Source organism: Buceros rhinoceros, unplaced genomic scaffold (genome assembly GCF_000710305.1).
Source record: "Buceros rhinoceros silvestris isolate BGI_N320 unplaced genomic scaffold, ASM71030v1 scaffold12444, whole genome shotgun sequence".
NCBI lineage: Eukaryota > Metazoa > Chordata > Aves > Bucerotiformes > Bucerotidae > Buceros > Buceros rhinoceros.
This window is the reverse complement of record NW_010406764.1, coordinates 70,294-82,509: the sequence shown is the minus strand read 5'-3', so window position 1 is coordinate 82,509 and position 12,216 is coordinate 70,294. Positions and strand designations below refer to the sequence as shown.

At 45.1% G+C, this 12,216-nt stretch overlaps 1 protein-coding gene across 1 annotated transcript in view; it reads right to left on the bottom strand.

Annotated features, from left to right (window-relative positions):
- Nucleotides 1–12,216, bottom strand: part of MKLN1 (muskelin 1, intracellular mediator containing kelch motifs) — a gene marked incomplete at its 5' end in the record, with an annotated part of 82,673 nt that overhangs the window by 9,959 nt on the left and 60,498 nt on the right. The window contains 4 exons of the mRNA XM_010134253.1: nt 1,605–1,707; nt 3,690–3,829; nt 6,988–7,102; nt 7,839–7,986. Coding sequence (XP_010132555.1) covers nt 1,605–1,707; nt 3,690–3,829; nt 6,988–7,102; nt 7,839–7,986 — 506 coding nt within the window. The remainder of the gene's footprint in view (nt 1–1,604; nt 1,708–3,689; nt 3,830–6,987; nt 7,103–7,838; nt 7,987–12,216) is intronic.

The following is a 12,216-nucleotide window of genomic DNA, read 5'->3' as shown; positions in this document are numbered from 1 at the left end:
GGGTTAACAGTTGGACTCAATGATCTTAAAGAACTTTTCCAACCCAAACGATTCTCTGAGCACAATGTGCAGCTTTTATGGCAGTTCCTTTGGTCTGCTGGTGACAGTAGGTAGCACGAACTAAAAGGAGGGCAGCTTGCTGACCGCACCACAAATGTTTTCTGTCCAGGCAATACAAAGGCAGAGCCAGCCATGAGATCTAAGATCTCTTTAGGAGGCTCTCTGAGGTCTTTCTTTAGGCCAAAGAGAGATATGGCCATCACAGGCTTGATGGGGCTCCCAGCACACGGGTCTGACACGGAGGAAAAGGGAGATCAGAGAACACAGGACATGGTCTCGTAGTGGGGGAGAGGAAGGGGAGAAGAGAGCAGCAGACTGGTTGTTGTATGTTATAGGTTACTAGAGGTTCAAACAGGAAGAGGAAAGTGCTACCGCACTGGGAAGACGAGGCATAGCTGGGCCAAGCCCCCCCAAAACATAGCTGCATAGAGGAAAAAAAAAAAAAAAATCCCCTTTTCTACCTGAAGAAAAGCAACATTATCTGCTATTTGTCTTTCTGATGCTAGAAACAGCTAGGAAGGATGTGAAACTTTTCACACAGGACAATTTAAATGTGCAAGCACGCAACAGGCACCAGCTCTTCAGCGCTGTACTGGATCAGATGTTCCTTAAGGCTGACCAGAATTTATAGCAAATGTGACCGGTTCCAAGATCTGGATATGAGCGCTTCTCACTTAATTCTTCTAACCTACGATTCTACACTGTGCACATGGAGGAGGCATATCCTTCCCCAAAAGCTGTTGGTGTCTGTATGATGATCTTTTCTTTATCTAAAGGAATTAGCTAAACCCACCAGACTGAGTGATTTAATCCAGAGACTCAGCCCACTCTCCTATTGCCGTTTTATAAAACGAGCTGTCAAATCCCTTCCAAAGTCATTAAGGCAAGAACAGGGGAAGATCTGCGGTCTCCTCTCCCTCATCTACCCGTCAGCAGCGGAACAGTTGTACATCTAGTTGACTGCCCCAAGTTCTGCAGAGTCAAACCAACCGCCCTCTCTGACACTTTGCACAGCACACGGTCAGCAGCAACAGGATTGAAACAGGGAAGATGGGAACGGATTCCCGGAACAAAGAAAAGCAAATGCCTGCTGGATAATATTCGAAAGGTGGAGGAAATAAGTTTTTAAGCGATGTGTATGTACAATCTACTTCCAGAAATACTTGTCTAGTAAAAACCTCCTTCTCTGCCCTAGAGCTACTTAATATTGACAAGCCATAAGGCAGCGTGAATCTGAGTTTCTACTCCCTTCCCACTGCACAACCAGGCTCGTGACATTTCAGAGAGTTCACATTTCAATTACAGCTCCCAAAATACACCCCAGTACACTGGAATTAAAACAAAGGCCTGGTCCTCACTGTCACAAGTACAAAAGCTATTTCAGCTGGACCTGCAGCTGTAAAATGACTTTGACGCTTTAGCACGGAGAAATTGAGGATAGAGCAAAGTGCCATGCAGCTGTAGAGCTTTTTCAAACTGAATAAAAAATAAGGTTGAACTTCCACATGAGAACACAGTTTAAGACTGGGCTGGTTCATCGTTACCTCTTTTGTCTCCTCGGGGTCCGAGTGATCCACGGTTACGTACAAATCATTCTGCAGGTACTTCAGTGCACTGAGAGGGTCGGTCTGAGCTTTTTCTTCAAACCTGCGAAGAAGAGACAGAAAACTTGAGCGCAGCTGTTCCTTTCAGGCCTAAGTACTGCTGTTACTACAAAGAGCAAAACCGTCAACCCTTCAATTTCCAAAAGAAGCGTTAACACTTTTTGGCCTCATGTTTGCTGGAGCTTTGAGACCAGACTGAAACACAGAGGAGGGTTTTTTGGGCTGTAAGGAAATTACATAGGTAAAGAATTATACTCATACGAAAAACATTCAACTTATTGAGACACAAGTATAGCACTTTAATATCCCATCTCTGGACAGAGTACACGTACATAAAAATCCTGTGCGCCACCACCACCATGGTTTTCTTGTTGTAACAAACAGAAGCTGTAACTTCTGTGAATTCTCCGATGAAGTTCCCATTGTCCTTGGAAAATGAATCCGAGCTCATCACCATGGTCCAGAGAGCTAAAGTACCTTAAATGGAACCTCTGACACCTTGCTCTTCTGTGCCTGGCTGGCTTGGCTCCACTATGGCTGACTGGTATTAAACCAGTTAACTGGCCAAACAGGACTCTGGCCGAGGCAGTGGGTTTGCTGTGCGTGCAACCCCAGTATGTGTTCTGGTACCTAGAACCTGAGGAGCGCAGGTAACGGGCAGCCTGGGCCAGTGTCTCACCACCCTCACAGTGAAGAACTTCTTCCTAAAATCTAATCTAAATCTTCCTTCTTTCAGTTAAATATTTTTGCCCTTGTCCTTTCACTACTCTCCCTAATAAAGAGTTCCTCCTCATCCTTCCTGCAGCCCCCTTGCAGCACTGACAGGCTGCACTCAGGGCTCCCCGCAGCCTCCTCTGCTGCAGCCTGAACCCCCCCAGCTCTCTGCCCTCTCCTCCCAGCAGAGGGTTCCACCCTGGGGGCATTGCTGGGGCTCCTCTGGCCCCGCTCCAGCAGCTCCGTGTCTCTGCTGGGCTGAGGAGCCCCGAGCTGGCCCCAGCCCTGCAGGGGCATGGAAATCTGCAACATTTCCTTCGCATGCAGTTCAAGGAAGTAGAAACAAGTAACCCGGAGCTGTTTCTGGAGGCTGCACAGCTCCATTTGCATACAACCTCACAGGGGTTTAATAGCCTCCCAGATTACTGAGCAAGACCTTTATTCGTTCTTGCAGGTACTCACATCTATTGCGTGGCTAATCAGCAAAAGGCCTCATCCAGCCCCAGTGACCGTGAGTTGAGTACAGCAATTTGCTTGCTGCCTCAGAAATAAAATACCATCAGTAAAAACCGACCTCCAGCTCTTGGCAGAACCTGATAACAAAGTATTCTCACCAAGAATGCAGAAAAAGCTATTTATTGGCTTCAAATGATTTGCTAGGTCCTGAAAGGCCGTCTCGCTGCTGCAATTTCTTGCCTAAGGCAATACCATAAGCTTGATTTTGAAAAGCTGTTGCCCTAAATAGCAAATAGAAGGCAGCTCTGAAACATCCAGAGTGCAAAAAGCATCCCGGTGTAGCTGAATTCTGCATACGTGAGATCTTTCAAGTGATTCTGAATGAGGAACTCTGATGAGCTCACCACAGTTGAGGCTCAGATGTGCAAAGGCATCCAGCCCCCAGACTTCATTAGCATCTCTGCGAGCTGCTACTATCTCCTAGCACAGCCTTTCGGAAACATACTCCATTTCCTTGGGAGGTGACAGCACCGAAACATAAGATGAGCAGCAGAGTGAAGAGGGAATCTAAAAATTCCCCACGACGCCCCACACAACAGCCAGATTTTTCTAGTTTTAGAGTAACATCGTCAAACCAGAATAAAGTTCATTCGGTAGCTTAGCCCTGCCCCCCTGCTTTTTGCGACTAAAATGTTTTTTTTTTTTTTAATTAAAAATAACCAAGGAATGTGAAGACCACCATATAACCAAAGTGACATTTTCCAAAATAGTTTACAGGATACTCAAGCTTTAGCAACTTAAAAAAAAAAAGACATTTTGGGGGTGAAAATTGCAAAATGCTTTTTGGTTCTATACCTGTGCTTTCTTATGAGGTATTTGCAGTGTCTTAGCAGATATTCCTTTGAAGGTCGACAGAGCTTCAGAGACCAGAAATCGTCTAATCTCATCTTTGGAGAGCAGGACTTACCAGGATTCCCTCCGAATAAGTAATGAACCTGAGCAAACGAGAGGCAGATCACTAAGAGGGTGGTTTGTGTGCAGCGGTTAAACCAAGACTATTTACTGTGTCAGCATCTTCGGAGAGGTTTATTCCAGAGGGAGAAAACTCTTCCTTCTAGACAAGCTGCTCCATCTTATTAGCCACACTTTATCCTCTAGGAGATGAAGAAAGTTCTCTTAAAACTGCTTATATTTTAAGATGATAGTAAATCTGCATTGTTAGATCTTCCTTCTAACAGATTCCTGGGGTATTTATAAACAAACATCCACAAACCACGCGATCTCTTTCTTCAGGAAAAACCTACGAGCATGATAAATTCTGAAGCATGTAAGATATGAGCAGAAAAGAACAATGTGAGCTAACTCTTTTTGCCCTCAAAATACCAAACAATACTCGAAGTGACGGATAAAAAGGAAAACAAAAATCCAGAACTGTAACGTTATAGAACTGTGGAAGTAAACACCAATCTTATCTAGAATCAGATGTCACAACCATTACCGGGATTGTCTTCAAAAGCAGTTCTAGGAATCTGGAGACACCAATCATGGAAATATTAAATCTATCTGCACATGAAGTGCATTTGTCCTTCACGGTACCGCAAATGAAGCAGTCTAACGGCCATCCTGACAGTTTCAGCATACACCACCTCAGGAACGCAAGGCTAGGCTTACGGTTGAGAGGCTCTACAGAGGGATCTGGACAGGCTGGATCAATGGGCTGAGGCCAATCGTATGAAATTCAACAAATGCCGGGTCCTGCACTGGGGCCACAACAACCCCCTGCAGCGTTCCAGGCTGGGGGAGAAGCGGCTGGAAACTGCCCCGCAGAGAAGGACCTGGGGGAGCTGGTCAACAGCGGATGGAACATGAGCCAGCAGTGGGACCAGGTGGCCAAGAAGGCCAACAGCATCCTGGCTTGTATCAGAAATAGGATGGGATTAGGGCAGTGATTGTCCCCATATAATTAGCACTGGTGTGAGGCCACAGCTTGATTACTGGGTTCAGTTTTGGGCTCCTCACTTCAAGAAGGACGTTGAGGGGCTGGAGCGGGTTCCGAGAAGGGCAATGAATCTGGTGAAGGGTCTAGAGAACCCATCTCACTGGGAGTGACTGAGGGAACGGGGGTTGTTTAGTCTGGAGAGAAGGAAGCTCAGCAGAGACCTTATCACTCTCTACAACTCCCTGAAAGGAGGTTGTAGAAATGTGGGGGTTGGTCTCTTCTCCCATATAAGTGACAGGACGAGAGGAAATGGCCTTAAGTTGCATCAGGGTAAATTTAGGTTGGATATCAGGGAAAAATTCTTTACAGAGAGGGTCATTAAACATTGCAACAGGCTGCTCAGGGAGGTGGTGGAGTCCCCATCCCCGGAGGGGTTTAACAGACGTATAGATGTAGCACTGAGGGACATGGTTTAGGGACCCTGGCAGTGCAGGGAGAACAGCTGGACTCGATGATCTTAAAGGTCTCTTACAACGAGATGATTCTGTGATACTGTAAGGCTAAGCTCAAGAGAAGTGGAAGTGTTAAAAGGCTGTTTATTTCTTCACATCTTTTGGTATTTCAGACTCTGCACTGTTGATATTACACATGCCACAAAGCGTCTTTGAACGCTGAGGTACGAGAAGTCCAACAGGCTACCTTTAGAAATAATCACTCACAACAATTTACTCTGCATCCCACTGATGCAGGCTCAACGTATTCATATCGGAGGAGTTTAGAAAGGTCATTGGAACAGAGGTTTCTAAAAATAAGACTCTTCAAAACAAGCCCATCAAATAGCTCTTCAGATAAAGCTGACCAACTGCCATGATTTGGCAGCCTTCACAACCACTTGTAAAATACTACTCCATCTCGTGGTACTTTACCCTTCGAAGCCATTAAAGGCAGAACAGTATTTACAGTCTATCATGAAAGTCCGTGAAGACGACAAGCAATCTGAGTTTTCCATACAGAACTTGTACCCATTTCTCCTTAAAATCCCCCTTATCCCCAGACTGTTGGGCTGGTTGGGTTTCCCGATTTTGATTAACATCCCCACGGAGTGACAAGACTGAAGTATATTTGTCGTCTTCAGTTGAGGCTGTTTCAGACTATAAAGAAATTTTAGAAGAAGCTTATTTTCATAGGAAAATACCCGTGAAAGGTTAAGTATGTTACAGTAATTTAAATTCATGGGATAACGAAATTATGGTAACCTAACCCATGGATTTGTGCTTTACTGGTTAATATGCACAAAGCCCTAAGCTTCCTGAGCAGCCGTGTACACCACAAACAATGCTAAGCCTGTGTAAGCAGGAACGTGCCCATTAAAGCCAGGTAGTGCTGAAGAGGGACAGTTGCTTCTGACGTGCAGGGCAAAGCAAAGCCCTTCTGTGAGAGCAGATACTTAACAGTGAGGAGTTCATTTTCTCCTAGAAATGTTGGTAACCATCTGTGATCCAAGGATAATAACGAAGTTTCAAGGGTGAGAACAGCTAGGAGCCGCCTGACAAATCTGTAGAGGTTTCATATACTCCATTTGTCCTGGTTTTGGCTGGGATAGAGTTAATTTTCTCCCTAGTAGCTGGTGCAGTGCTGTGGCTGAGATTTAGTGGAGAATAACGTTGATAACACACGGATGGTTTGGTTGTTGCTAAGTAGCGCTTATCCTAAGTTCAGGGTGTTTCAGTTTTCTGGGCTCTGCCAGTGAGCGGAAGAACAAGAGCTGGGAGGGAGCATGGCCAGGGCAGCTGACCCGGACTGGCCAAAGGGATATTCCACACCACAGAACATCCTGCCCAGTATATAAACTGGGGGGAGCTGGCCAGGAGGGGCAGATCATTGCTTGAGTATCGGTCAGCAGGTGGTGAGCAACTGCATTATGCATCACTTGTCTTGGGGTTTATTTATCTCTTTTTTTGTTATATTCCTTATTATTACTATTATGATTGTATTTTATTATCATATTTTATTTCATTTTAGTTGTGAAACTGTTCTTATCCCAATGCCCAAGTTTTTTTCCAATTCTCCTCCCCATCCCACTGGGAGCAGGGAGGAGCAAGCGAGCTGCTGCATCACTCTTAGTTGCTGGGGTTAAACCATGACACCATTGTTGGCATTTTGATTTCCTTAAGAGCAATAAGACTTAAAAATAGCATACGTGGACCCTCATACCTTGTGCAACTCATCGTACACCAGCTGATGGGCAAACCTTGGGCAAGGCTCCTCTTCCTGAAGGCTTTTGCCCGGATTCTCTTTTGCTGCTTGGTCATTCTTATAGACACAAGACCTGAAATACAAGGCAGGAAGTAGTGAGCAGTGGTAGAAAAAAAGCTACTGAGAGGCGATAAGGTACAGAGCTCAAATTTCAAGCACTAATTTCCAAGAAGACTTTGGTTGCAACTGAAGATCCATTTTTAAAAAACAGCATTCACACCTTTCAAAGTGACTGGCTCCACATTAGAAGGGACCTTGAAGACAAAAACGCTGCCAGCTCTGGAGAGGGACAACGGCAACCAGCTACCAACCACACAGCAAATGGACCAGGAGGTATTTTCTCAGAATCTAGCAGCTACCTGAAGCGCCACTACAAGAGCTGGAAAGCGCTGCTAGATCTAGCAGGAAGATTTCTCCATCACTCTTCACACAGCCAACCACTGTCCTTAGTTTCTCATAACTAGTATCGTGTGCACTGCTACTAACGATTGACTGGATCTGCTGCACTGGTGATGAAACCTGGCCTTGAGCATTTCCTACAGGAAAAACTCCTTAGAATGGCTTACTTCCCCTCATCCCCTCAAATAAAGAAGTTCACGTGATTTCTATGCTTTTGCTTGGCTTATTGCTGTGGGGTCTCTAAAGACTACGGGGGAAAAGAGGTGCCTCAAGGTTGTCTTCAGCACCCCCACTGTGCTTGTATCGCCGTGAGAGGTTACAGAGTTACCTGGGAGTCAGGATCACGTACGATTGCGTTCTAAAGAGAGTCAGTTTAGATGGTAGAGACAGCTCCCCTTTCACCGACTTACCAGCTGTTCCTCACAATGTCATAAATCCAGAAGGAATTCCTTACATTCTCTTCCCGCTTCTCCTTGTCTTTACTGAGCCCTGACAAGACATGGATTTCATTCAGTTCTGGATCAATTGTAGCCCTTTGAGTGAAACCTGTCATTGGAACTGACAAAAAAAAAAAAGAGACAGTTACACGCTGAAAACAACAGAGGACACGGAAGGGATCAGAACACCAGACCAACGTATTTCCCTCCCCCTGCAACTCAGCAGATTTTCTAATATCCACAGTACGAGCAGGGGATTCCACATAACCACCTCTTCAGTATTCTGGGATAAAGAGCATCAAACCTCGCTACCTAGTTTCCCTATTTTCTTCTTTGTAATTACTTCCACCTCTTCATCTTGCATATAAAACCAAAACCTGGGAGAGGTCGCCAGGTGAACAATTTGCTCTTGCACATGCCCTCCAAAGCAGGGCGAGAGGAAGAGCCATCACCCGGAGGCTGACTTCTTCCCCACTGACGACAAGTCCAATGCAAATTCTCTTCTTCCCTTCCTATCTGTGACTCCTGGAAAGCACAAAAACCATCCTGAGAGCTGCTGTTTTCTAGGGAAAAGCATGGGCAGAGCTACTTGGGAGACCACCAGCTCAGAAACAAGGATCAAGCTGCCTCAAGGTAGAGCTAGATGATGCTTGTAGATACACGTGGAGTGGGTTTCTTGTTATTTCACCCATAAAAGGAAGCTTCAATTCCAGAAAGCTTAACTGCAAAAGCTGGGAAACTCAAAAAAATTCAAGTCGAGCTCGAGATGACATCGCTCGCCACCTTGTGTTGCTTCCTTTGGGACAAATACCAAGTTTTCTATCTTTTCAGAAAGTTGTGGCATAACTACCAAGCTGCTGTTCTGCTCCACCGTCGGATTTAGAAATATGGTGAAATACTGAGGATTCCAGCAGTTTTCCTCATAATTCCCCGAAAAAAGGTCAGCAAATTTGTTTGGCAGTGCTCTCCGTGTTTGTTGTATAATTCCCCATTTCCTGCTTCCCTAGGCAACCATCCTTCCAAAATGTATTTGTGAAGGGCACGTGATCTTTGTTTACAGATCCTGTTTGTCTCATTTCTCTTTCTGGGTCAGTTTACAAAGGCTGGTAAAGGTTCCTGGCCTTCAAACAAGATTTTGGCACGAAAAATTCTCAGAACTCTTCTATTTTGCAAATTCTTCCCTGCAATTAACTGTGAACCGCACAGACGGCCTAGAAAACAAGCCCTGCGCTAATAAACCATTTAATATTGCTGCTGAAGAACACACACAACAGCGTTTTGCAAGACCATTCTGTAATAGGTTTCGGTCTTGTCCTTCTCTCTTCCCTTTTGGTAGGGCAGGAAAGCAATAAACAATGACAAAATTCCGAGCAGCGTTTGCTTTCCTACAGTTTAAGCCCCTGCTGAAACATTTAGCAAAGCTGCCAAAAAAATAAAACCCCACAAAATGCTTAATTTTTCTGTAAACTTAAGCAGAAACTAAGATATAGTTAAACTCCTGTCGACAAAATCTGTGTTTACGGCTTTAGGGACAAGCAGGAGGCAGAGCCTTTGGAGCCCTCCTCAGCATAAACCTGCCTGGTTTGCCCTTCAAATTTGCCACCAAGTTTCAAAGGAAAATTGAAGCAGTTTATAAGCAAATGGTTGGCAGAGCAGAGCTAATAAAAAAAAAAAAGCAGGGAACAATGCTGGCACGACACCACCTCCGTACCTTGTTTTAGCTGCAAACCACAAGGAAGTTTTAAAATCAGACCAGTGAGCACTGTGAAAGTCACCTAATATGGAAACTGGGAACAAACAGACAATTATGGACTAAATACCATTAATTTTTTTAAAGTATCATGTCGTGTGTATCACGCCTGCAGAGTCAGGGACTAAATCACTGACCCCAAAGGATTAAATTCAAGGCCTATTTGAGATGTTTTGGGCAGGAGAGCCATCTAAATCTGATCAGCCACGCTAATGTACATGGAAAGTGTCTTTGCAACCCTATCTGGTGCCTTGAACATTTGAGGCCGTGCTGGTTTTCGGAAAAAACCTGCAAACCTTCAGAGCATTCATACCTCGGGCTCAAAATGAAAATTATCACCACAAGGAACACAGCGGCTGCATTGCCACTGATACAGGAAGCGTGTGAAACAGTGAAAGTTCCCATCCCTCCTCGTAAAATGTTGTTAAATAAATGACTTTTGTATCTGCTCGGTTTCCTGAAGCTGAAATTATTATGTCAATAAGAGAGGGAAAAAACACCCAAGTTCAGTGCCTCTGTTTTTTTTTATTCTTGATAGTAAGAACAGGATTTAACGGCAACAACTGCCATCAAAACCAAATTCAATAATCTCAAGCTTCCCTCAGTTGTAAACCCATCTCTTCTTGAGATTGCCTGAAATGAAGAGTGTCTAGAAAAATAATATATCAAAAAATATCTATCTAGGAAGAGCCCAAGATGAGGAGCAACTTCAACTCTTTGACCTATCTAAGCAACTGCGTAGCAACCATATTGAAGTAGTGCTTTGGGCTAGAGAGTTGGCATCTAGTCTTCTGCAGAGGGAGACCAAAGTAGAAAGTTAGATGTAACGGGATTTAAAAAACCCACAAGACAACACAAATTTGAAAAAGAAGTCCCTGAAAATTCAGCCCAGCTACTAGAGAGTAAAAGGGAGATGCTGTGCTATTTAACACACAGCAGAAACGTTCAAAACGGTGTTTACCGAGGGAGTCTGCTCCTTGACAGAGCCCGAGGGCCGCAGGGGGTGCTGGTGACTGACGAGCACTTCCACTAGAGGGTAAGAGAGCATCACCGTCCGCCCGGGCAGCGGGCGTGCGGGGAACGTCAGGCATGATTCAAGGCGTGTTAGAGGGACACGGGCTGTAAACTGTGAAGAGCACTTGGGATACTGAGCTGACAAAAGGTACATTTAGCTCTGCATGGGGGAGGAAACCGAACCTGGGATGGGAACTTAGGATTGCTTAGGATGTTTTGTTGTTGTTGTTGTTAAGGCTCAGAATAAACAGTCAGAAACAACAAGGGGTGAGAATCATGGTAACGCCAGTGCACCGCAAGAACTGCTGTTTGTGATGGCCTGCACCCAAGGGGGGCATAAAGCGTTAAGAACAGCCTCGTGGACATTCCCTCGCTTTCTGGTTCTTCACTGAAATATAAACCAGCTTTGGAGCAAATCTGCAGCGATTCCCCACCTTTCAGAGCCTCTTGGGCCTGGCCATCACTCGGGTCAGCTGCAGGCAGACAGCTCGAAGGACAAAGCAGTGACCAAGGACTTAGCCCGGGCTGTTTGGAACACACACTGTCCCGTCGCTACGCGATAATAACTTGGCTCCTGTGACAACGTGTTACTGACTGAAGAGGAAAAGCTGCGGAGAGAAATTACTAAACACAACACAATCCTCAAAAGTCTCGCACATGGTGAAGGCTTTTCTTGTGCCACTGCTTTTTTTTTTTCCTCCACATAATCTCATTATCCAGTCCATGGTGAAAGGGCAGGATCTAAATCAAAAATAAGAGGTCTGAACCCTCCCTCCAGAACTTAACGTTTTAATTTTATACAGCAAAAATGACAAGCTTATGGTCTTGATATTTGAAAACAATATTCAGCCACGCAGGCCTGGAGTTAGCAGCCAGGTACGTAAACAAGTCGTAATTCCTGAGAAAGCTTTGATAAGACGCTGTGTAACCCTGTACATATAATTTCCACTTAAATGTAACGCACGGCAAAAAGCTTTTCTACAGAAGTGATGCCCAGTGGTGAAAGCACAGCCCGTACTCAGAGGCATTTATTTGATCACCACCACCATTTCAGCAAGCTGAATATTTTTTGGCTTCCATGTGCAAACAGCTCCCGTTGTTTCACGCGCAGCGTTGGCTGCCGCAAGTCTCTAACCGAGAAAACAGAGCTTGTAGAGGCAGGGTTTGCAAAGCAGTAAATGAGAGTTCACAGATGTGGTTCTCGCAGGGCCAGACAGCAGTTCGGAAATTAAATCTCATCTCTCAGGTCTGAGGGGACACTACAGCATGTTTTTAAACGTGCTTTGAAACACAGCACTGGCAAAACAATGATATAAAACTCGCTGTCTACAGGCCAATTCTGAAAGACTCATGAAGGATAATTAAGGGAAGCAAGCTGACCGACAGCCTTTTAGTGTCACTGAAGTTACGAAACCCTCAGAACACGTTCCTGCTAATCCCACGGCAAGTGACTGGCGAGTGTCCTCCCTCCTTGGGATGCTGCGTGATTAAAAAAGTGGAGGAAGCCCTATCACGTGGCTATGGCTGCTCACCACAACCTGGCAGACCCCCGGTGGATTAGGGTTAAAAAAAAAAAAAAAAGGGGGC